The sequence below is a fragment of the Passer domesticus genome, chromosome 4, assembly GCF_036417665.1.
Source record: "Passer domesticus isolate bPasDom1 chromosome 4, bPasDom1.hap1, whole genome shotgun sequence".
NCBI lineage: Eukaryota > Metazoa > Chordata > Aves > Passeriformes > Passeridae > Passer > Passer domesticus.
Window position 1 is genome coordinate 28,510,549 of NC_087477.1, and position 25,593 is coordinate 28,536,141.

Consider the following 25,593-nt stretch of genomic DNA (forward strand, 5'->3'; position numbering starts at 1 on the left):
ATGGTTGAAAATCATCCGAGCTGACCCTGGAAGCTTCTAACGATCTGCTCAATGCTATGTCTAATCATAATTAGGAATTTCCTGCAGTCTCTGAAGTGTAGTCCATGAGAAAAATTAGGAGATACTGGAAAAAGGGTCAGCAAATTACTGGTGAAAAAAATACCATCTTGCACAAGAACTATATTAACAGTAGAATACAGTGGAAACAACGTAGAGCTGAAACATTTGGTAAGGCATACTGAAGAAAAACTAAGCAACATCCAGTCATCACTAAACTATTTCATCAGAGAGGAAATATTTACCAATAAACTTGTTCTAAAAGAAAACACAGCAAGTGGCAGTACTTGGTGAAGAGAAGGCAGACATGAACAAGCATAGCTAGACAAATTTCTGAGACCCAGCAGGTATGTCTGCTACCCACAGGAGTGTTTTAAATTACGTCAGATATATGTCTTAACAGTTGCTTTGCTCAAACATTTGCTGAGCCTGCATCCTGGGAGTTCAGACTGGACATCAGGAAAAGATTCTGAGTGGTCCAGTGAGAAAGTGAGTGGTCATTGAAATAGGTTCCCCAGAGAAGTGGTCATGGCACCAAGCCTGACAGAGCCCAAGGAGTGTCTGGATGATGCTCTAAGTCATATGGTTTAGTTTTAAATAGTCCTGTGAGGAGCAGGGAATTGGACTTGATGATCCTTATGGGACCCTTCCAATTTGAGATATTCCATGACTCTATTGCAGGCTTGGCCCCACCAACTACTGTTTGTCCTTCATCCAAAGCATGCAGACAAAAAACAGCAGCTTCACTAGTTAAAACTATTTGAGAATAACCTATTTTCCTCAACCTTGTCCAAATTAGCAGTGTGATTTTTTTAATCTTACTTCACCACATACACAGAAAATGGTTGCTACTTTAGAGTTGATGAGGGCTCCAGTTACAGGATCCCACAGCGCCAAAGTACAAGCACAAAATATAAGGTAAGTAAAGCAATGGTTCTCTAGGTGAGGAAAAATGAGCATTTCAAACACAGATTTTTCACTGATAAACCTGGAGGTTCAACAGATTGCACAAGACCAAAGAGTTTCTTGTGTCTTGTCTTGAACAGTTTTCACTGTTCTTGTGTCCAGTGTTTCTTGTCCTGTTTAATATCTTTAATGATGATCTGGGTGAGAGGATTGAATCAACTATTAGCAAATTTGCAGATGGCACCAGGCTGGGTGGGAATGTCTGTCTGTTGGAGAGTAGGAAGGCTTTGCAGAGGGATGTGGACAGGCTGGCTCCATGGGCTGAGGCCAACAGCATGAGGCTGCACAAGACCAAGTGCCACGCTGCAGCTGGGTCACAACAACTCCAGGCAGCACCACAATCTGAGGGATGAGTGGAAAAGGACCTGGGGATGCTGGCTGACAGCAGCTGAACATGAGCCCGCTGTGCCCAGGTGGCCAAGATGGGCAATGGCACCCTGGCCTGTCTCAGAATCAGTGTGACCAGCAGGAGCAGGGCAGGGATTGTCCCCCTGTACTGGGCACTGCTGAGGCCACACCCAGAGTGCTGCATCCAGTTCTGAGCCTCTCAGTTCTGGAAGGAAAACTGAGGTTCTGGAGCAGGTCCAGAGACAGGCAACAAAGCAGCCACTCAGCCAGACTCATGAGAGAGTTTTTCACCCTTCCACATTTGCTGGTTTCCCCTGTGAGTGCTGTCTTGCCTGTCCAGTTGTGATTATGCCCTCACAAAACATTGCCCTATGTCTCTGCCTACAGTGAATTCAAGTGTCTGACAAAGGAGCATAACTGCACCAAGACAGTCACTTAACTGGAACATTTTAGCAGGCAGGAGGATGCACTCCAGCAGGCTGATTGCAAAACCTCCAAGGCAATAGTAACTCAACTCTGATAGCCAGAACATTGCTGGAATTACAGTAGTATTTCATCTCTGAAAGGAGTTGTTCATTATCTTGCCCAATGATCTCATCTCAGGATCCATCACTCGCTTGTTCAGTTGTTTTTCTTTTTACTGCAGTATCTGGAGCTTAAATCATGAACTGTTTTAGAAAGGGCAGTCTTGACTGAGCCAAATTGCAGAGGCATATGAACAAGCAGCCAGAGCTACTTCAGTTTATCAGAGTGGGAAGGTAGCAAAAAAAATACTTTAACTGCACACAACAGGCTCCCCTTGGCTGGTGCTTGTGCTCCCAATTGTGGGGCAGCTCACGTAAATCAGGCATAAACTCAAGCAGCCTCTCCCTAACCTTTTTCTCAGTTAAACCCTTACACAAAATTGATTTTAAGGCATGAAGCACCTGCACCAAATCAGACATCCAAATACTCTCCAGGTATAAGAACAGAATGAGCAGAGTGCAGAAGACAAAGGGTCACAAAGCTGGCAACAGGCTGAAAATTTGCATTTCTACTCTTGAAAAGTTTCTCCTGCATCTCCTAACCAAGCAGCCTTCAGGTGCTAGAGCACACGGCTCAGGAATGTTCTCTGGCTATGCCAATGTGGAACTATATTCATGCTCTTAACCCAGGGAAACATTTGAATTATAGTTAGACTAGATACTAATCTGCATCTGAGTTGTACTGTGATCCCAGAGCATTCTCAGTTTCTGAAACAACTGAGAAAGAAATAATGTAGTAGTGCTCTTCATATCCTAATAGGGAGGCAGACTTTGCAAATATACATCATTGTCATCAAGTAACACTGAGTTTTAAACAATTAAGGTGTACACTTGGGCTCATCACAAACTAGGTAGAATATTTCTTTTCTATTTTCCTATTACTGGAGTCACTTTACACAACAGAAATGGATCAAGGTTTTTTCATTAGACTTTTAGTGCAGTCATTTTACCTGTAAAAACAGAATAAAAGAAATTACCAAAGCACCTCAGAGTTGTAAATCCTTTTAGAAATGAAAATGGGTATTTTGTGTCCTAACTACCATTTTCAGATTTTAAAATTGCACATTGTTTTGACATTCTAAAAAAAAATACATTTAAGTCAGATCTGAAATTGCATTAAAACCTCTGCAGGCTAAATGCCAGCAATGTTTAACACTGTAAAATTCTGCTGTAGCAGTATAATCTCTACATCAGTGGAACTGAATAGGTCTGCTTATAAAACACATGCAACTACACAGATTCCTTTACTAAAAAAATATTTAACCCTATTTCCATTACACAGAAGTTTGCATGCCAGGGAATCCAGCACACAAAATATATTTTAACAGATATCATTTTTTTGGGTTTTATTATTGTAGCACATACACATAACTAAAGGGACAGGGAAATAATAAGTTATATGCTCATAAAATACTCTCAAGTCTGCACAATAAAGGGAATAAAACATGATTATTGTTTCATTTGAAGCAATCAGACATGGTAGTAAAAAGTACAATAGAGAAACTGATTGCACAGGAAAATAAATCAGAAAATTTCTTCAGAGAGCAATAGTTTCTAAATACCATTAATTGGTGCTGTACATTTCCTGTGGAGCTCTTTGTGAAGGCAGTAAAGTTTAAAGACAGATTTCCTTAGTAAAAGACTGATAACACTCCTCCTTCCAAGCAGTTCAGCTGACCTTACTGCCCCCACAACTTTTTTTTTTTGTGGGGAAAGTTAATCTTGCTTGGCACCCACAAGAAGGGCAGTAAGCCCAGGAAGGAAAGCACAGTAAATACCAGCTGATACATTTTCATGTATGTGCATAAAAAGAACCAGCAATTCTTAAGAATTCTGTGTAACAAAAGCAGTCTAGAGTGCTGGTTTTCGTTGAATGTATGATTTTATTTTTTTTTAATTGAGCTGAGTCACAGATTGTCAAATATAAAATGCTGGATTTTTAACTTTTGATTTGTCTGAATCAATACAGGAAAAATAAATCGATGATAAAACTAGCAAGGAATTTGTCTTTTCAGTTTTGCAGAGAAACAGTTTCCCACAATAAAACTGATACTCTAATTCTAAGCTTCTGGACAAGACATTCTATTAAAGCTTTGTATACATTGGTACTATAAATCAGAAGCTTCTAAATTAATTTCATTTATTTTAATGTCTTCATCTGGAAAATTTAGTGCTTCAACATGCTGTTCTTTTAAATCAGAAAAGAACTTTATTATTACAGCTATGGGGGGGGTTATTGCTGCTTTAATCAGTAAATCAGATTTTTATCCTGCCTCAATATTTGTTGAAAAAGAAATCTGAAAAATCAGAGCTGATAACATCCATTTCCCAAATAATGAAAACAGGTATACTTCCTATTTATTTCCATGGATGACACTAAGCTATGTCATACCTAAGGCTCAGACAACTTTGTATCAAAAATAATGGCTTTTGGGTTCGTTTCATTGCTTTAATTCCAAATCTACTGGTAAATTGATTTGAGTTTTTGCTTGTTTGTTTTGTTTTTAATTTAATTCTTTAATTCTTGGTGGCTGCTACCTCCAGGGTACATTCTTCCAAAGCAATTTTATTAATACAAAGATTTAAAAAAACTTCCTTTTCCTTTTTGATTTTTCATTAAATTAGAAGCTAAAATGTGTCCAGAACTCTTGTGATGTGATCCTGGTCCAGACTGAGCTTTATACTGGCTCAGCCCAAACTTTTGCCTTCTGTGAGCTTTTTAAACTCAGTTGATGTTTTTCACCTGCCTCTTGGAGGCTCTCCCTGCCTGTTCAAGCTCACAGCACCTTCCTTGCAGACAGCCCCAGTTAACCCAGGCTTCTGAGGCAGCCTAAGAATGGGTGTGAGTGGAAGAAAAATTGAAAGACAGCAACCACACTGAATCAAGTTTGTTACAGCTGAATATGAGCTCTATTATAAAATAAAGAAAACCAAGAACAGCTGCAAACACCATGCTGACAAAACAAACAAGAAACTAGATAAACTGTTCCAGCTTTACCATTGTGTGACACAGGGAGTTTTGATCTTCACTTAAGATCAATGTGCCTAAATCCATTTAGGATTGGTTTAAACTGCATCAGTTTCAAACAAATTCCAGCTGGTGCTGGAATAGACACGAAGTGTGCCTGTTCTCTTCTGTCACATGGTTCACACTACTGGAATACCAAACGTAGTTTGCAGTCTTAATTTTCTGCTTCTACTACTGTGCCAGACAGAATATCTCCCCAAAAATGTGGCAAGGAAGCATGCAGTGAAAGACCCAACAAGATTGTTCTTCACTGATGATATATGAATATTTTCATTCAGCTTTGTGATAACACTTGATAATGAGAGATCTCAACTGTAGGTAGGAGTAAGAGTAGGTAAGCTGTTGAGCTAATTTTTAAAATATTTAAATTGGTAGCACTTGTACTGGGCTGATATACAAGGAAGGAAAATTTATGTCTCCTTTCATCACCAATGTTTTAATGCCACAGTGTAGGAGCAGCTCGTCAAATACAGAGCTCAAAGTCAAATTTCAGCCTGTTTTATAAAATCCATGTGCCTGAAATCAGACAACCAACAACAACAAAACCACAAAAACTCTCCAAACAAAGAACAACCCACAAAGCCAAAACATAAACTAGAAGAGACATGCCCAATACATGTAAAAGTAATTCCAGGTGTTCTCACATTTTCCTGAAACACCATCTTTGTACTTTCCTCCCTCACAAAGAAAGGTAACTTTACCAAGTTACCTGTATTTTGACCTATCCTGAAACCATCAGATTATCATCAAATTAACCATGAAAAGAAAAATGTGTAAACTGTGAAACTTTTCAGTGCCTGAAAATAGAGCTGCCCGTTGTTTGCAACATCTTGTGTACACAGAGGGAATGGGGAGAGGAAAAAAATGTAAGTACAGCCAATAAAATGAAGACTGTCATGAAGGAGAGCACTGCATTAATATGCTGATAATCTGGCCTATGATAGCCCTTTAAGGAGTTTTGATACACAAGTTGATCAAGAGAGCATAAATTACTTTCAGTGTCACCAGACTTTTTTCCAATAATGTTACAGAGATCTAACATTATGGTTAGGGAAAACAGTAAAGAAACTACCAAAGATTTTGCAATATACTGAGCCAAAAATATTACATGACTGTGTGTTAAGGCACTTCAAGACACAGTACTTGAGCTGTTTACTGAGCAGTCCACAAGCAGCCTACTCAGATATTTGATTTTATCGACGCAGGCCACCCACATCTGACCCAGTAAAAGTGCACATGAGCAAGAAGAATCCCCCCAAAACAGTGCATGTTTTTAATATATTCTGACCTTTAGCAAACAAAACCTCTTCTTTTCTGTCATGTTCATACAGAAAGAAATCCAGTACACAATTTTATGGAAAGTACACTGGGAACATTTCTTGTGTCACTGACCATGGCATTAAGTCAACACAGGAATTTCTTCTGAGACTTGGTAATACCTCGGCATTTCTTTTAGTTCCAAGTTTATGGAAGAATATCAATACAAAAATGTTGACACATCACACATGTACTTAATGTGTTTCAGTTTGGCAAGGTAGACCTGAGACTCCTTGAGAACAAATGGAAGGACAAAGAGGTGCTCATTGTGGGAGGTGCTGGACAACACATGCTGACAATTACTGTGTGATCTGAAAATGTGTATTTTGCTTATGTTTCCCTTACAGCAGAAGCAAGACGAAAAATAAACTGTGCTTCATCTTTTTTCTTTTTCCAAAACCTAAAATTTATTCACAGAAAAACACTTGTGGGCATTTGTAAGGTTTCAGAACAAGGAGAGCAGGGAGAAACAGAGCCTAAAGCAGCAAAAAACAAAAAGTAAAGAAAAAATTTAAATGCAGTGAACAAAACTCCATCAACCTCCAGAGAACCACCACCATGTTTCAGTTGGGTTTACAAACCGTAGCCTGCACTGACAGAAAAATTTGGTTTGTATTTTCAGCTTATTCCTCATGTGGGGATCCAGTTCTCATGTCTCAAATCAAACACAAATACCTAGGAGAGAACAAACCCTTGGCATAAAATGAACATATGATGTTTCTATATACGGTACTGAAAGGAACTTGCTCTCCTAGACACAGAAAAAGTGAAAAACAGTTCTACTGTAAAAGTATTTGCAGCACCACACTATTCTCGTGCTTCTTATCAGTCAGCACAGATCTCAATGGAGACAGCAGGGAAATGGAGAACAGTGGGATGTAAGAACTTCCATCAGATACAGGAACAGCTACAGGACCAGGTCATGGGGAAACGGAGCTCTGCTGTGGCCAGTGCTGTGTGTATGTAACACCTACAGAGAAATTCAGTTTTGGTTACTGTAGAGTAATTACCAGCCAAGATGCTTTCCCTTCCCTCAAGCAACAGCTCAGACAGATACTATCAAAAGACAGGAAACTTAGCTAGGGATTAAAAAAAAAAAATCACATTGCAAATAAGATAATATTCAACATTAAAGAATGAACAGCATGAACAGCCTTTTGTGGATTAAATAGCATACTGCAACTGTGCCTCAAAGCAAACTGGGCAGCAGAACATGCTGTGTAATAAGCAACTAATAAAAAGCACCCAGCACACGAGTGCTGAAAGATTGCCTCACCTCTTTTATGCAGTGGTACTTTGCTTCTGTATACACCTAGACACCCTGATTTGCTCATCTCTCTAGATTTTTTTATGACATAATAATCATCTCAAGCCATTTGAAAGTGCAACAAAGGGGGGGACATCCATGAGCAACTTCTTTATTAAGCACAGCAAGTGTCCATAGTGACTCACCACACTCATCCATTTTCCTCTACCTGAATAAAAACATGCCACTAAAACAGGAAATTTCAAGTTTCAAAGGTGCTGAGTCTTCAGAGGCCATGAAAAATGCTGTCACTATTCATTTTTGTATTTCACTTGACTAACTCATCTGTCTCCATGACTTCATATAGCTTTTCAACAACTAATCCACATTTGAGTTGTAGAGGAACAAGATAGGTCTAACAGTATATCAAGTAGCAATGGCACATTGTTTTCCATATGAGCAATACTTTCTCCTGCCTAATATTTCATTATACCGAGTCTGTTTACCAAACAGCTAAAAAGTTCAGATCAAAGGTTAGGGAAAAAGATGTTATAAGTCTACATTTTATTAGCAGACAATGTGCAGTTGTGGAGTAAGCATTTTGTAGGAAGAATGGCAAGCTGTATCCTCAGTTATCTAGTTGGATAGCAGTGATGGCTGAGGAAAGATACTCTCCTTGCATCCTACAGGTTGTTTTTGAAAGGAGATTGTTGAGCAGAACTAAGTAAAATAATGAGATGTTTATTGGGAGCTAACATTATAGCCAGACATTAACTGCCCTGGAAACAATCATCCAAGCCCATCAAAACTTATTGCAGTTTTCTATTTTCTGGTTTTGTATGTCTCACTATGTAATTTATTCAGATGTGACCAAGGGATTTAGTGTTGAGGCCAAACAAGTTACAGAAGAGAAAAACTGTTTCTTGATGTGTACTTAACTTTTAATGCAGCATGCACTTGGAAGCCATGAGAGAGTTAAATCTGCCCCAGACCTCACCAGCTGCTCTGTGCACTTCCGAAATAACCTTGGGAAGGAGCTAGCCACAATTTGTGTCCCAGCTCCCAGAATGCCAGGCATTCACACATCACAGCAACAGATGCTCCATTACAGCACTGCAGCTTTCTGTGCTGGCACACTTTCATTTGTTCCCAGCCATCATCCACACTGACCTCCTACAGACCTCAGATCAAAATCAAAGCAGGGAAAACTGCAGCCAGAATCCCAGACAAAATGCAGCTCTCCCTCAGTAGGATATTACCTGACAAACCAAAAGCACACCAGAGCTCAGCTACAGTCACAGTAATTATCACAAAATGACTGTCATTAAGACAGTGCCTACATTAGTAAAATTAGCATATAACAAAGGAACCTGGCAGAACTCTTTCCATCCCAAGAAACCAGCATCAAATTTTTCCTGTTACTTATCATGACAAAACAAGATGTGATTGGCCCATACAAAACCAAGAAGCATATCCTGGTTGTTCAAATAGGTCACAAGATTTCCTTAGATATTGTGGAAAAAGATGGCCCTTAACTTCAGCTTCACTCCCAAGAATCTTGGAAAATATTTATCAGTACCCCAGATAGCTGGGTGAAGTTTCTATTTCCACAGACCTTCTGTGTCACGACTGACACTGACAATTTTCTTTCTGCATTATGAAGGGATTTCAAAGCAAAATCTTCCCAAGCACACAGAACAGTCTCTACATCAGTTCCTTTTCACATAAGTGTTTGCCAAAAAGATGATACTCATGGGAAAATATTTTTTTTACGCTCAACTAGGAATGTTCAAACAAGTTCATTCCTATAACCGTATGAAAATTATGACACAGAGCAAGCATGAGAATGAATGCAAACAAACCCCATCTGTGAACTTACACTTGAAACAATGTACACATAACTGGTATAGAAAACTCAGATACTAATTAATGAAAGAGCAGCAATGCTTGAATTTTTTTTTTTTCCAAAACATGCATGAGACATTTAATCTAGAGCTGGTTGTGTAACCTGAAATACCCTAGCCTTAAATCCCCTTCCCTTCTATAACCTGCTCTTACCTACAGTGAAAAGGTATCTGTGCCTGAAAGGCACTATGCATTATTTCATATTCTTTGTTTCAGAATTTGTATCCCTTGCAAGCAAACAGATCTGAAACTCCAGCCAAAAAACAAGTCCCTGAACTGGTATACAGCAGTTTTCAATGCACAGCATACAGTGGTCAAGCAACTTTGAATTAGCACAGTCAAAAAAAAGCTCTGAGCATTAGAGTGCTCCCATGACAGCTGATGTGGAAGTCTTCAGGCAGAAGATGAACAGTGGGTGGCAGCCACCTCCAGTCCTCCAGCTCTTCACCTGATGAGCTCACCAGCCAAAAGTCCTATAAACCATCTCCCACTAGGTCTGCATTTTTTTTATGGGCCCTCTGGGAATCCAGACAGAGGTCATCTCTATGGTCACTGTGTCATGCAGCTATTCCAGGAAGCTGGAACAACTGAAAACATTGCATTTGGGCACAGAAGTGTCAGGAGGCTGAGCTGTTTCATTCACAGGCCTGACAAGTTCATGTGAGGGGATTTTGTGGCCTTTTGTCTCCTCTGTTTTCTGCTCTGTCCTGGCAGGTGTCATTAATAATCCTTTTGTGGATTTCACTTGGTCTGACCTCTGTTTGGGAGGGAGACTACAGTAAATCCTCTTGAAGGACCAGGGAGAAGCCTGGGTGTTATTCCAGCACCAGCTCTGCCTGCTTTAGAGAGAACCCCCAGACAGCTACATGGGTAGAACATGGGAGAGGTGGTGAATGTTTACACCAGTGCGCCTTTTGATAGGTGTTTCTTAGTAGACAGTTACCATGTGGAAGGAAATAATCCTTGCAATCCCTGTTTAGGACAGGACATGTGTACACACAAACAGGGCTTTTTCAGTCCCATCACCAGGATATCAAGTGGCAGCAAAAACGGCACAAAATGTTCTGCCCCATAAAAATCTCAGATGCTAATGAAACCATAACAAGTGCCAGGGAGCCAGCTTTCCTGTGTTCTGGGAAAGCAAACACAGATTTGATGTGCCGGGGGTCTCACATTCCACCAAAAACAAACAGCTTCAAGGGTTAAAGTCAGCAGAAGACAGATGTGCTGCCTTTTCCCATCAGCCACCCATATCCTGTGCCAAGTCTGCTTGAGACCACAGTGACAACTTAGGCTGAGGCAGCCTAAGAATCTCTTGCATAGCACAGGTTTGGAAACATTCATCCTTCCCTCAACAGCTGCTTTCAGAAGGTCTTCAAGGAATAATTTGGAATACAGAGGCAACTGGACAATGAAACCCTCAGATCATGGCTATAAATACTGCCTTTCCCCACGGCTATTTTAGTTAAGGGCTAGTCATGCCACCCTTACACATATTATTCAATCCACTTGCATTAACTACTCAGAAAATGTGTTATTAATGAATTAACTTTCCAAAAGCTCATTTAGCTCCTAATTCCATCAGCTTTCAGTAAGATGCCCAATTGTCATACATCGCAGAGCCTGTATCTCAAATGGACAGAACCAAGTGTCTCCCAGGTCTCTGCTGGGAAAGTTTCTGCACCTGATACCTTTTTCAACCTAGAAATGAAACAACACACACTTTCAGGGTAATATTAGTGTAGGAGGTAATATAGAATCTGGTCTTCATTAGAGGCCTCTGGAGGCAGTTATGGACAAATGTCCACAAAAGTCCACCCCTCAGAGGAGTGCACACAGTTTTACAAGTTTGGTGAATTAGCATAATTGTCAAAACCCACCAATTAGGAGCACACGGGCTGATGCAGTCAGAAGTGAGAGGAAAGCTAATGTCTTTACAAACAATTTGACAGTTGAATATATGGGTCTTAACTTCTCTATTAACTTTGAGCAGCAGGTTTGTTGCAGAGCCAGAGACCTTGGCTCCTGAAACAGACAAGGGTCTACACAAGCCTGAACTTTGGGGTAAAGTAACAGGTTCAAGGAGGAAACATGTGGCTGTTTGGGAAGGCTGTACCTTCCTAGTGTCACTGAAACTGCAGGGAAATCAAGAGCCCTCCAACATTATTTTTAATGTTAAAGAATCAAGGCATTACTTTTTCTAGCCAGAAAGTGCAACAAAAATAATTTTAATCCACACATAGCCCAGACAAATATTCCAAACAGTCCCCGGAGCTGGAGTCGCTGGTGCCCAATGCCCTGGATTATATCAGAATCGTCAAGGAATTGGAGAATTCCCAGGATAAAAACAAGAATGTGCAGCAGATCTTGACCAACACCACCATCATGGTGGTCAGTGTGGTGGCAAGGCGGGGCAGCAGCTGTCAGAGGAGGTGCTGGGCAGGATTGAGGGTGCTTGTGACATGGCGCTGGCACTGAGCAGGGCCAAGCTGTGCATCTACGAGTACATGGAGTCCTGAGTGTCCTTCATCACCCCCAACCTCTCCCTCATCCTCGGGGCCTCCATGGCTGCCAAGGTCAGGGGGTGGCAGGGGGCCTGACCCCGCTGTCCAAGCTGCCAGCCTGCAACACCCTCCTGTCGGGGCTTTCTCCAGCTCCATCCTGCCCCTCACCGGCTTCAACCCCACAGTGACATTGCCCAGGCCCTGCTGCCAGATTTGAGAAGGAAAACAGCGTGGCTCATGGTGGCCAAGTGCATGCTGGCAGCCAGGGGGGACAGCTTCCATGAGAGCAGGTGGAAAGGCGGGATATGAACTGAGGGAGGAGATCGAGCACAAGTTCGACAAGTGCAGGAGCCCGCCCCAGTGAAGCCACTGCCAGCGCCGCTGGACGCTCCCCGCTGAGGGAGAAGAGAAAGGGCCAGCGGTAGTGGAAGATGAAGGAACGCTTGGGCCTGACAGAGATGCACAAACAGGCCAACAGGATGAGCTTTGGGGAGATCGAGGAGGATGTCTACCAAGGAGGACCTCGCCTGGGCCACCTGGGCAAGGCCAGCAGTGGCCACCTGTGCCAGGGCCAGGTCAACGAGGCCACCAAGGCCCAGATCAGGAAAGCCCTGCAGAGGGTCATCCACAGGGGCAAATCCATGATCCGGGACTGAGATGCAGCTCAGGCACGGCCTCGAGCGTAGCCTTCACCCCTGTAGGGGTTGGAGATTGTGAACCTGCAGGCGGCCGCAAAGAAAGTGGCCGAGACCAAGCAGAAATATTTCTCCTGCATGGCCAACTTTGTCAAAGGGAACAAAAATGGGATCTCCATTCCCCCAACCCCACTGGGATCCCCAAATCCTACCCTGCAACCCCCAAACTCCTGAGGATTCCACCCCAATGTCACTTCCCCAAACTTTTTATAAATATTGGAATTTGTGGTTGGAGTGTCTTGGGGCAGTTTTGGAGGGATTGATGGCGGGGGAGGTCAGGGGGTCCTAGATGGATTTTAGGGGGCCCTGAATAGAATTTGGAAGTCCCAGGGGGAAAAAAATTTAAAAATACATAGACTACTGAGTTACAAGTATATGTGTAAAAAATGCAGAGAATATATAAAACAAAAAAAGGCACAAATCAATAGGCATCACACCCACTTTGATATTTAAGAAGTTACCATGGTAACACCTGCACTGCAGCCCAGAATGAAGCAGGCCTTGCTACAAGTCCTCTGCTAGAACTATTGGAGCCTGACTTTTTATTCCTTACAGTACATCAGGGCTAAAATATCAGCCCAAAAAGGAGACAGCTAAACCCTGGCCACTAAGTAGAACATTTAATGAGCAAATAACTGGAGGCAGAACTGATGATTTTCCTGGGCATTTAATTGACTGAATCTTATGCCAGAAACTTAAAGCAGAAGAAACTGATTAAGAACTGGGCCTGGATTAAATTGTGTTTGTGAATTTTACAGCCTCAAAATAATCTAATATTACAGATGCCAAACTCATATATTAGCACACCTTCCTAAAATGAGAAATATGTTCCTGGGAGAGCACATCACATTAAGCAGTACACAGGTCTCAAGTTGGTTTTTTTTAATATCTCCAAAAAAATATATACAGTCTCCTTGTAATCCTAAGAGTCCTCTCCATCCCCTTGAAATCCATCACCCATGGCACCATGAATTCTGGAGCACCTGCATGTGTTTGGTTTGTTAACACAAGCCCTGTTTATTTTCTGTCAGTCAGAGCAGGCAGCTGCTCACTCACTCTGCACCAGTGAGCCCTGGCTCACTGTGTCCTTAACTCTCCCACTTTAATCTCAGAAGAGGGCTGATGTGCAAGATATTGACCTTATCTTCTAAAGGAAGGCATGGAAATATAAACATGTTCCATAACAGCAGCTTGGGAAGAGTTACTTGACAGAAGGAGCGAATTCCTGTCTGCTTTGTTGTATCACTTCAGGCAAGCTCTTATTTTGCCCACAAAAAGTTCAAAGACACCTCTCCTGACATCTTCTCCTGTGCCTGCCTGGCACAAGCTGCTCAACAAGCCTTCATAACATGAAAAGGCATCTCAATCATTACTGACCTAAAAGGTTGTGAGTAATATCAGATCTAAAAATGCCTGAAAAGTTTTATTTCCACCTTAGTGTTATTCCACATTCCACCTAATGATGAAAAATAATGGTAAATACCAACTCTGCAGTCATGGATTAAGAAAAACAAAGAGGCCCATTTTTTAAAAATAATCACTTCAAAAGACACCTTATCTTCTGTATCAAAAGCAATAGGTAATTGAGAAAGCTAAAAGGATAATTCACTTTGGCCAATGCCAGAAACTTCTTTATCCATCACAAAATTAAAATACCACTGAAACAAAAGACCCATAAAATAGAAGTTATCCTATGGAGACACATACCTGTATAACCCATTAAGTACAACTGTCATTGTTGCATTTAGTGAAAAAAGTGTAATGGTTCTGCTTACTGGGGAATTTTGTAATTCTAAATTTCATCTGGGCCATTCTTCCAGCTCCTTCAACTGCCAGTTCTTGTGGGTTTTGTTACGCAGGCCCTAGGAATACACAGACCAGCTGCAACAGCTGGGATCCAGTTTCACTTTCTGCCTTATCTCATGGATCTACAAACACTTAATGACTTAATGTCAACCTTCAGAAAATTAATCCAGATCACACCCTTTGAAGCACAGCATGCTGCTTTCTTTAGTTTGCTTTTGTGGGGAACTTCTGCACAAGTCCAGGCCTCCATCAGCTGCATGATTCCTCCCAACATCTGTAGCACTGGAAACATCAGACCAGATACCTTGAAGACTATTAGTAACAGAATGAGGTAGCTATAACAAACAAAACAACAATAAATGTGCTCAGCTGGTTCCAGTTTTCTCCTCTTACCTCTGCCTACACCTGTATTTTGTTCCACCACTCTCATGCCATAAAGTCAGCTTCCTTGCAAGCACACTTTCTGTTTATAATTTGGAGTCAATGCAGAAATTACTCACAATTAGGCATTACATTTTTCTGAAGATATTAACTCCTGTTTATTTCAAAGTAAAATTCTACATGTCCTGAGTTCCTCTTAAAAATGTTTATAAATCATACCACAAGGGGTTTTTTTTGGAAATCATGGTAACTTGGCTGTGTACACATACGTCTCCCACTGTTTATAGCAAGGTTTGTGGCAGCTTTTTGCTGCTTTCCTAAGAAAAGTAAAGCTCATCTATTTCCTAAAAAAAGCTGTCTACTGATTTCTAAAAGCAAAGTAGCTGAAGAGCACTTTTGATTTCATGCATTATCTGGCAGCTGGCTACCAAAAAATGTTCCCAAATACTGAGCTTTAACAGCAATTTGATACCAAAGGCACCAAGCTTAAAAATAACGTTTTGAAGACAGAGAGATTTTTGAAGGAATCACAACAGAGTGAATCCAGAGAAGGGCAATTGACCTGGGGAAGGGTCTAGAGGACAAGTCCTGGGAGAAGCTCAGGGGGCTGGGGTTGTTTAGGCTGGAGAAAAGGAGGCTCAGGGTTCACCTTATCCTCTCTACAACTGCCTGAAAGGAGGTAGTGGAAAGGTGGAGGAAAAGTGGAAAGGTTCTCCAGGACAACCAGCAACAGGCTAAGAGGAAATGGTCTGAAGCTGGGCCAGGGGAGGTTCAGGTTGGAAATCAGGAAAAATTCTTTCACTGAAAGGGTGATTGGGCATTAGAATGGGCTGCCCAGGGAGTGGTGGAGTGTTTTCAGAAGCAGCTGAATATGGCACTCAGTGCTGTGGGTTTTGGTCAAAGTGCTTGGTGCTTGATCCTGGAGGTCTTTTCCAGCCTTAATGATTCTATGAAGTCATGAAATGAACTAAGAGAAACAGATAATTGTGTGCCAGTGCTGCCAGGGCAGCCTTAACTGAACCCTGCCATGGTCACACATTGTTTATGTTAATTACAATTAACATTATATTAATTAAAAGTTCTCTGCCAAAGCAGAGCTCATAGCAAGAGGCTTTGATGTTGAAATGGACAGCCCTGTGCTGTGGTCTGTAAAGCTAAGGGCTTTATTTTGCCAAGCCAGGAATCAAATTCAACCCTCAACACTAACATTCTTACAAATAGCTTGATCCCTTAACAGAAAGCATATTCAATTAATTATTTACACTTGTTTAGTGCATTATTTTACCAAGTCTGTTAAAAATACAAACCTTAACCTCCACCCCACCTCACTCGGAGAAGCATTAGAGATGTACAAGTATCACCTTGTCCTTCTCAGTTATTTAAAAACAACACGAAGACCCCTGACTTGCACACTTGCAGCATCACATGCAATAGCCACACAATTGCAAACTCTTAAAAGCATTCATTTCTCTGCCTGTACTGTTCTCAAACCCCAGCAGAACAGAAGGAAAACTATCTATAGGATATGGGACTGTTGTCCTCGTCCAGTAATAGTGGCACATAGCAGATGACAGAGTGCCTTCCATTTTGAGGTTAATGGAATTCCAATGTATTTTAAATTCAACACCACAGCAAACTTGTGTATATTTGATGCTTCTGTAAACTAAACTAAGGCTCCTCAACACATCCTCTTCAAGACAAAATCATTGTTACAACACACCATCTTCTGCCAGCACTCATAAAGAAACAATTTAAACGATCTCCAATACCTACACATGTTACAAGTGATGCAAAAAACCCATCTCTAATTTTAAACCCTGGAGTTAAAGCCTAGTGATAGATCAAGTGAAGCAAGCTGCAAGCCAGTATTAAGGGAATTTTAAGTCCATGAGAGGAATTTTCAGGTTAAAAAGCCATCATGCCACAGAAAGCTTCGCTGGTATGGTTTTAGCTGAGGTTACCATTTAAAAGTCACACATATAAAAAGCCACTTTTATCAAATAAAGTGCTGCACCTGCTTTTATGCACATATTTTAGCAGCATTGTCAGAGAAGAAGATACTGAAAACATGCAAGTTTAAAACTGAAGACTGGTTAAACATATCATGAATCAGGCCGTGGCAAATCACAACAGTGCTTAATGGACTTTTCATGCAGGCACAGAATCTTACCAAATCAGCCTATTTTTACATGAAATACTATAAAGCCTAGAATTCCTCACATTTTATAGCCCAGAACATGAAATAATTGTTATGAGTTTCTGCAAAAAAGGACAGCATTTCTCTGTCTCTTTTTTTCCACATCTGAACAAAAACCTTCTCTTTAACTATAGCAAAATTATGAGCTTTCAATCTCACATAGATGCTTACAAAGGCAATGGTTAGAGCCTGCTCCAAACAGCAGAGAACTGAGCTGGAAGAGACCTCTAGAGATAACCTATGTGCAATAGGTGCATTGGGCCAGATTATCTGCAACAGACTGTCTGGGACCAGGTTCATGTGGGCTTTGAATAGCTCAAGAATGGAGATTTCACAATCTCTTGGAGAAACCTCTGATCCTTCTTGACCACTTTCATGGGAGAAAGATTTCTTATCTATTGCCTTTTGCCCTTTCACTGGTGTAAGGCAGAGCAGTTCAGCTCTGTCACCTTTAGTGCCTGTAAATGATGACCTTTTCTTTTACTCAGAAGACATCCCGTGAAATCTAAGTTGAATTACCTAAATAAAAACTAGCTCCTCTTAAATTCAAAGTCAAGCTTGGTAAGGAAGCTTGTAGATTAAAAACCCACCTGAATAAAAGAGATGCTTCCAACCTGTGCATGCCTCAGCTCCCACAATCTTTGCACAGGAGAGTGAGCAGCACTTCCAGCCTCTTTTCAAGACCTGCACAATTGACTCAGTTGATACAAAGATAAAGGAATGTACAATTGCTAGAAACAGGCACAGACTGAGCAGCAGGTATGAAAACAGCCTGGAGCTCCAGAATTCTTATTTAGCCTTGAAACAAATGTGAGCTTAGTGAATTTGCAGGGAAGAACAGTCTGCCTCACAGGCTATCCAGGCAACACAGAAATGGAGGTTTTTTTCAAAGTTTCTTGTACAATAAACTTGAATAGTCTTTTGTTAGACACACTACCAAAACTAACCACACTCTGATCTGGAGACAGGATAAACTTACATGGCTGTGCTCAATTAGCAGCTTCCCTACTCTACTGCTAAATCCAAATCCTTCCCTCCAAAAAAGACAGTAAAAGTTTTTTTAAAAAAATAAATAAAATGGGCATATTCTAACTGTTCAAGCTGTGCCCATATTCAGCAATTATTTTACCATACCACTAACAAACATTAAAAGAAAAGAAAGGATGCAATACAGAAAAGTACAAGATGAGAAGCATTGTTTTTCTAATGAAATGGCAAGACTAAAATACTCACAGCATCTTCTCACACACTTACCAAATGCTACCTGCAGGTACGTTCACACAGAATCCTGCACCTTGAGCATTTAAAACTAGACTCAATAAGCTCAAGAAAACATTGACTAATACTCATTTCTGCTCTGGCAAAGGGAAGGACATGATAGGATCAAAGGATTAGCTATCAACTCCATTAAAGCACCTAACTCTGTTTGTGTTTTCCTGCAGATGTTATGACAGTGTAGGACAGGTAGCTACCTAAAGAAGCTTAAGCTTGATGTTCTTAGCAACCTGTAATAAACTTCTTTCTCTCTGCCCTGCTGAACTGAGTAGTTTCTGCTCCCCTCTAAGATAATAAGTAATCCCTACAGGGGAGAACATTTCTTTGTGAATTTTCACATTTCCAAAGAAAATGTTACTCCCTTGATCATACCCTTTAATATTTGTCATACTTCTTTAATTTGGAACCTGTAATACCAAAATTGGTTCTTTATTTCAGCAAATCTAGGATTTTAACAGTATATTTACTTGAATGCAGAGCAAATACAGCCTACAGGACCTACCTTCATTAGAAGTTCTGCCTTTATCTAAACTTTTAAACTGAATCTGACTTGGAAAGAATGAATATTTCTATGGATCTCAGAGCAGCAGCCAGCCAGCCATCCAGCAAGGACTCAGGAAACAAGTCAATGAAAACCAATTATGCAACTAAGACAGAAGGATGAACTGAACTCAGGTACTTGTGAAATTCATTACTGGAGATTCTGCCTTTGCCTCAGTACAGCTTGAAGATTAAAAGTTTAAAAGCCAAGCTATTTTTTAGATAACATGTTCATTTCCTTTTTCTCTACCCCGTCCCTCCACTTTAAAGCAAGTAAGACCAGCTTTCATTTGTGAGCAGCTGGGTGGAACCACTGAACTGAGACCACATGCCCACTGGGATTTTAAGTGACTTCCCTTCAGTCCAGACAGCCTTGAGACACAGTGCCCTTGGTTCTCACTCTTAGATGGCTCACATAGATTTACTGGAGTTTACAGAGCCATCAAAAGTATCAGTGTGGAGGAAAAGTCAGGGCCAAAAAATTTAACTGGACAGAAACATGAACAGAATCATTCTAAGAATGATTAAAGGAGAAGTTGGTGTCTGCTATCTGCTTAACAGCCAAGTCTTAGACTTCAGTGCCCCTGAAATGCAGGATATGAAATCCAGATTGAGTCTCATAGTTTGGACCCTCAACCCAACACCAAGAAAGCATACCAGAGAGCAAGGTGAAAATAATCACAGGTACTTGACTGAAATGCAATTTACCCGTAACATTTCTGCTAAAAATGTTCAGATATTATTTAAAAACCTGATAGAAAACCACCTTCCTTAGGCCAGACTCTCATTTAAATAGCGTATCTAACTTTTTATTAATTCATGCCATTTATTCTGATAACCATTACAAGCACAAACTGTTAAAGTGACAAGCTCTTTTAGACTAAGTCAGAATCTGCACATTCAGAGGATGTCTGCAATTCTCTTGTCAGTGCCTTGCACCCCAAAGCAGACAACTGAAGCAGTTACCATATTGCTGATAATCTTGCATACCTTTTTCTTTTTTTCTTCTTGTTGCCCACTTCCAGCAGAAAGATTATATCCCACCTTAGGTGCATAAAAATGTTTCCAACTGCTAATTTGCTAAAGCTTTGGCTGTAGAAATTACTTCATCAGCTTAATATCCAGGGCTCTGGTGTTCTGGTGTAGCAGAAAGCTTTGTTTTCTGGCTCCCACTCATTGCACAGAATGAGCTACAAGGCATCTGAAGATGTCTCTCATTTTGCCCCCAGGGCAACCCATGCTCTGTTCTCTGCTATGAGAAATATTGACTGCCACATACACAGAACCTCAGGGATGTGGCTTCCTTTGCTGCTCTGTGCCAAGCTCACACCCACAGCAATAGCAGTTTAGCAAGTGGGGACTGGCTAGCTCAAATTCCTCCAAGTTCTCCTGGGCTCTGTGTATCTTGGAGTGTGACATTGAAGGACTTCCTTCCCCTTTTTGCTGGAGAGACTGCTTTCCCTCCAAAAGCCCTTCTGTAACCTCCCAGGCCTGATCTACCCAAACAAGGTAGATCAGCAAGGGGAGCCCATGGAGAGGCAGTTTTCCCATCTCCAGTCCTGCTTCTGCCTGGAGCCTCTCTGATTGCTGCTTGGGTTACTGTACTGTACACCCTAAATGCCTCCTCTTCTGCTGGCTGGAGTAGCTGACAAAATACTGTGGTCCCCATTCTTCACATTCACTTCCAACCCCAAAACATTTGCTACAGCTTGCTGTCCAGACATCATCCCCAAGGCAGTTCCCAGCCCTCCTCTTTTTTTCTGATCCTTGTCCTACTGTCTTAATGTTATTTCTCCCCAGAAATCTTCCCTTTGATCTACTTTAGATCCAGCAGAAAAAAAATGGTGGGAAAAGAAGATGCACTGAAAAGCTGCATTTATCACGAAACATTCCTTGAAGGTCTAATGATTTAAAACATGGAGAGACATCTGAGCTAGAACTACCACGAGACAGTTCTGTGGCACTAACACACACACACACACTCTGTCTAGTGAACTTTTATAAATACAGCTACTCCACCCTCTCTCTTCTTTTTAGAGGAGAAATTCAAAGGGATTTCCAGCACATGCTCACTCCAACCTTGTTCAGAGCAGGAGACAAAAGTCTTTTGTTCAGGTTCAGAAGGCATTTACTGCTCCCCTATGATGACAAAAACTTAACAGTGTTAGGCTAAATGGAAATTTTTTTTTGGTATTAGCAATAGACTCTTTTATACATCCATATGAATTTGTGCTATTAAAAGCAATCATGGAATTTCCATGGTATACCTTAAGGAGACTCCTCATTCCCAAAAAAAGAAAGTTCTATTACCAGCAAAAATGGAAACTAAACTTGTTTATGCTGCATTTTAGTATACCACACTCGCTTCTGTTTTTGCAGTCCTCCCTTATGTTATATAACCTTATTTTATTTTGTCATCAATTTATCTTTGTTTTTCACTTTACATCTCGCAGCACCAAACCATGAGCATAATTTCTGGTGAGAAGCTGCATTGCATTTCAATTGAAAATAGAAACATTTTTGTTTCAAACCAAAATATTTCTTTTATAACAATGGCATGATGTGAGCTATGATCTACAAGGTCTAAGTGATTCTATGGTACTCTGGAACTAGCCTTAAAAAAAAAATTAAAATCACAGCTTTTACTTATTGGTCTTAAGAAACCCACACTTCTATTGTCCACATTACAGCTCTTCTATGAATAAACTCAGTATTTCACTTCAAGGGCTGTCCTTCCCATGATAAATTTAATTTGTTTTTCAAAAGGAGCAGAGCAGCTGAAGGTCTCTTTTCACAATATTCACAGAGCAAAACAAGATCTTGTTATTACAGTAGAACTCCTTGTGGCCCTAAAGACAACGTGCCAGCCTTTCCCTTATCATAACCCCCATTTCTCAGAGGTTAATAACTGATGTATCACTCTGCAGCTACACAGAACAATCCACAAAGTCTCCACCAGGGAGAAGCCCCACAGGATACAAAGCTGGGTCTTTTCCAATTAAAATTAATTTCTTCAAGCAAACAAGTCTAGTAATATTACAATGTTAAGATAACTTTCAAAGCATCAAGGAGAGTAAAATTGTCACTTAATGAATTGATAAAATGCTGTATGAAGTAAAACTGCATTTTTAGCTGTAGGTATGCTCCAAATTCATTTTTGTCTTTAAACTGTTTGGAGCAGTTTTTTTTTAACCTATGGGTTTCTGGAGCAGGGTTTTTCTAACTATGAAGAGAAAGGCTTCTGTCCTCACAAAAATTCCACACTTGAACTTTATAACACTCTTGCATTTCAGCAGTCCTCACAGTCCAAACCAGTCAAATATTGCAGTTAATATGCAAAGATTTAAATTTAAAAGATTTATTGCAATTCTAAAAGTACTTCAAACTCTTAATTTAAAAATATTCACTTGATTATAATGCTTTCTTACCGGTCCATATATTAGAGCAGAAGGTCATAACCAGCTCCATTTACTTCCAGCACTTACAGAAGATTTGCTATGTCTAGGGGTACTCTTGCACTCCTCATGCACTTTCTAAAATATATTTAAAAATATTATTTCACATACTGTTTTCTGGAACTAAATCTTTCACTTCTCAATCTACATCCTTTGCTCTTCTGTGTGATCCTGTTTAAGTACAAAGGCCTCAGCCCCCCAAAGCTACTGATCACTTTCTGACAGTATTGAATAAATATTAACATGTGGCAAAAGGACTCCCAGTGACAATTTAAAGCTGCATTAAATGAATGTACTGCTTTGTGCAAAGCAAGTCCAGTTCCAGTTATGATGCCTGAGCACAAAGGTCCCTCAAATTCCACATGTCTACCTGAACACATGCTTTTAAGGATGAATAAAGATTTATACTGGGGAAGTCTGAGCTCTCACATAACTGTCAGGCACACAACAATTGCACTTCCCCTGAAGACAGCTCAGTTGTGATTCTGCACTTATAACTCCTGACTGATGTGATAACTCATTTTCCATGTAGGTGAAAGACTTAACAGAGACCTTCTGGCCAGGCTGGGGCTTTAAGGACATCCTAGATGTCTTGGAGTTCTGCTTCTTGGCATTTCCTCCTGCTGATATGACCATTGCACAGGCACGAAGGAGATTAAAGTGTAGCTAAGTACCCATCACAATAGATCCACACTTTCCTCATACTTCATGCATTTGTAAAAACCTAAGAACTGATTATCAGCAAAACAGAGCAGTCTTCTCCCCACTGACTTGTCCCCTGCAAGAAAAGTGTAATTGCAGGATTATGCTGGATCTCTCAGTGCCATTCATGAAAGGCACACATGAAACCTCTCAGAGCTCAATGGGACTTGCAGCCTCTCACTAGCCATCTTTCATGTAACTTGACATCCTGCTGTGTGAAAAACAAGAAGGCATTAAACACTTGCCTTGCTATGTGAAGTAGACAATAGCTACATTTTTCATCAATGAAATAATCTGTAATTTAACTATGAAGTCAGCTGTGTTTTCTGTAAAAAGCACAGTTCATAACTTGCATCTTTCTAGCTACAACATCAACATACATGTCTAAAACTCCATCGCTTCCCTAGGCAGCCTGTTCCAATGCCTGACCACCCTTCCAGCAAAGACATTTTTCCCAATATCCAATCTAAACCCCCTCTGGTGCAGCTTGAGGCCGCATCCTCTTGTCCTGTCACTTGTTACCTGGGAGAAATGACTGAATCCCTCCTTGCTACATCCTCCTTTCAGGGATCTGTAGGCTAACATTAAAGTTTCTCCTCAAAGCTCAGTTCTGGTTAACCAGAGAAACTGAATTTTAAGAGTGGTATAGAAATTATTGAATTCCAACTGAACGGGCTCAGTACCAGTGAAAAAATAAACAAAAACTCAAGTATTTAGGAAGCACAGATATTGAAAAGACATTTTTCAGCTATCTGCTAGTCTTTTTCAATATGTAAAGTGATGGAAGGAAAGAAAAGCTGCAGATGAGAAAAAAGACCAAATATTCTCTCTCAACAGCAAGATGTGAAAGAAAAGGATGAGCTCATCTCTAACAGCACCAGATTTTTCCATCCAGCATGTGCCACTTGGGCACATCACATGTCAGATAAGATCACAGCAGTGCAACAGAGCAGAGCACACATTTGCACATGCCTTCTTCACTTGTCACAAGTGAGTCATCCCCTGCAAACCACAACCAAAGAACTGATTGTTTTCACCTCCAAGAGGCAAACTTTGTTACTTCCAAAGAACAAAAGTTTAAGGAGGATCTTCAGCTGATGGAATTGTTGCAAGGTTAGTCAGCATGTCCACAGTTATCTGTGCTCTACTACTATGCAGTAGCATTTTATGTATTGGTGCAAGGAAATTCTGATTAATTAAAATATCCTAAGGAAGTGCTTACTCAATTGTAAAATTGAAATTAAGACATTTTAAGAGACTGCTCATCAACAGCAGAAATAGCAAGGCCATGGAAATACTGACACAGAATAATATTGTTATCTCCTGCTTAGCTACTTGTAAACTACCTGTTTATCATACACATTATTTGAGTTTATCTCCCAAAATAAGTTTAATACCAACATTGAACATACAAAATACATGCTCACTGTGAGCAAAGCAGCCACAGAACTCTTCCCAAGGGGCCACACTATCCTCATTCAGCTCTGTGCTGTGGAATTGTCTTCAGCTGCTCCATTGCCCTCAGCCCTGTCTGCCCACCCCTTGGCACAAAGGTCCTGCCACAGCCCAGCCTGTGATTTTGACCCAGAGCATGATTTTGAACTGCAGCTCTGAGGTTTCCATTTGGGATGTATTGGCCTCTGAATATTTACTGCAAAACCTGTTTTCCTTCTAACAAGAAATTGCATGACTCCAAGTTTGGGATCTGCCACTGCCTGTCACATTTCTTAAATCTTTGATAACTTTCTCTTAATTGTGAAGTTAGAGGAATCTCTGGAAAATTTACTAAGAAGCAACAGATGAGAAGGAACTTGTCTTTCTATATTCTTTAGCAGAAAAAAAAAGCTTAAATTTGAGTTACTGGCACAGTACTAAGAGGCAAGAGGCATTTTTGCATAGTTTCCAAAACTCACACATCTTGAGGAACTTGGCATGACTCCTTTTAAAACAAGGCTTGCTCTCCAGTCACCTTTGTCAGAGATGGGGTTCACTGCACCCTCACACTTCACTGGAGGTGTAAGAGCAAGCTGAGACTGGGGAAAACCTGGCCACAGCAAGTTTACAGAGGAAGCAGATTAAAGAATATGATCTACAGACCATAAAGTGTAGGAAGCACCTTAAGATCATGCCTCATCAGAGGTTTGTTCCAAAGCAAGTAAACTCCATCAAGATCAATAAGCCTTTTAAGTGGATTCCAGACAATTCATACAGGGGAAAAAAAAAAAGAAATATATATATGTCCTTTCAAAGGGAAGAATAGCAAACCAGGACAAAGAGGGAGAAGCTGCAAATAAGTGAGTGCAGCCAGAGGTAACATAAAAGGCTGCACTCCAGATACAGAAGTCTACTGAAGCATCTCAAAGTACCATTGCTCCATATATTGTAGAAACCATTCTTTTTGTTCTTCCACTCTTTTATTATTTCTTGAGTCAAAGCCAGGAGCTCCCTGAGCAGATCTGATTTCAGAACTGCTACACTCAGATGAATAATAGATACCAACTCTGAAAAGAAATAATATGAAACTTCAAATTTGCTTTAGCACCACAGCAAAGCCTTTATTGTCTCCACAAGTAAATGTAGCCTGCTGCCCAGAAAAATGTGTATTCTCCTGTTTCCAGAAGAAAACCTCTCCTCAGGACAAAACAGA

The 25,593-nt window shown here is 40.6% G+C and overlaps 2 protein-coding genes across 3 annotated transcripts in view; one reads left to right on the forward strand and one right to left on the reverse strand.

Annotated features, from left to right (window-relative positions):
* The window catches only part of ARHGAP24 (Rho GTPase activating protein 24), a 242,869-nt gene that overhangs the window by 201,515 nt on the left and 15,761 nt on the right, over positions 1-25,593 (reverse strand). The window lies entirely within an intron of this gene.
* Positions 10,269-18,988, forward strand: PRPF31 (pre-mRNA processing factor 31). The gene is given in 11 exon segments (XM_064419261.1): positions 10,269-10,312; positions 11,635-11,795; positions 11,798-11,968; positions 11,971-12,036; positions 12,039-12,068; positions 12,071-12,182; positions 12,184-12,236; positions 12,239-12,288; positions 12,291-12,548; positions 12,551-12,594; positions 12,596-18,988. Coding segments are annotated over 11 exon segments (1,158 nt in total). The 3' UTR covers positions 12,765-18,988.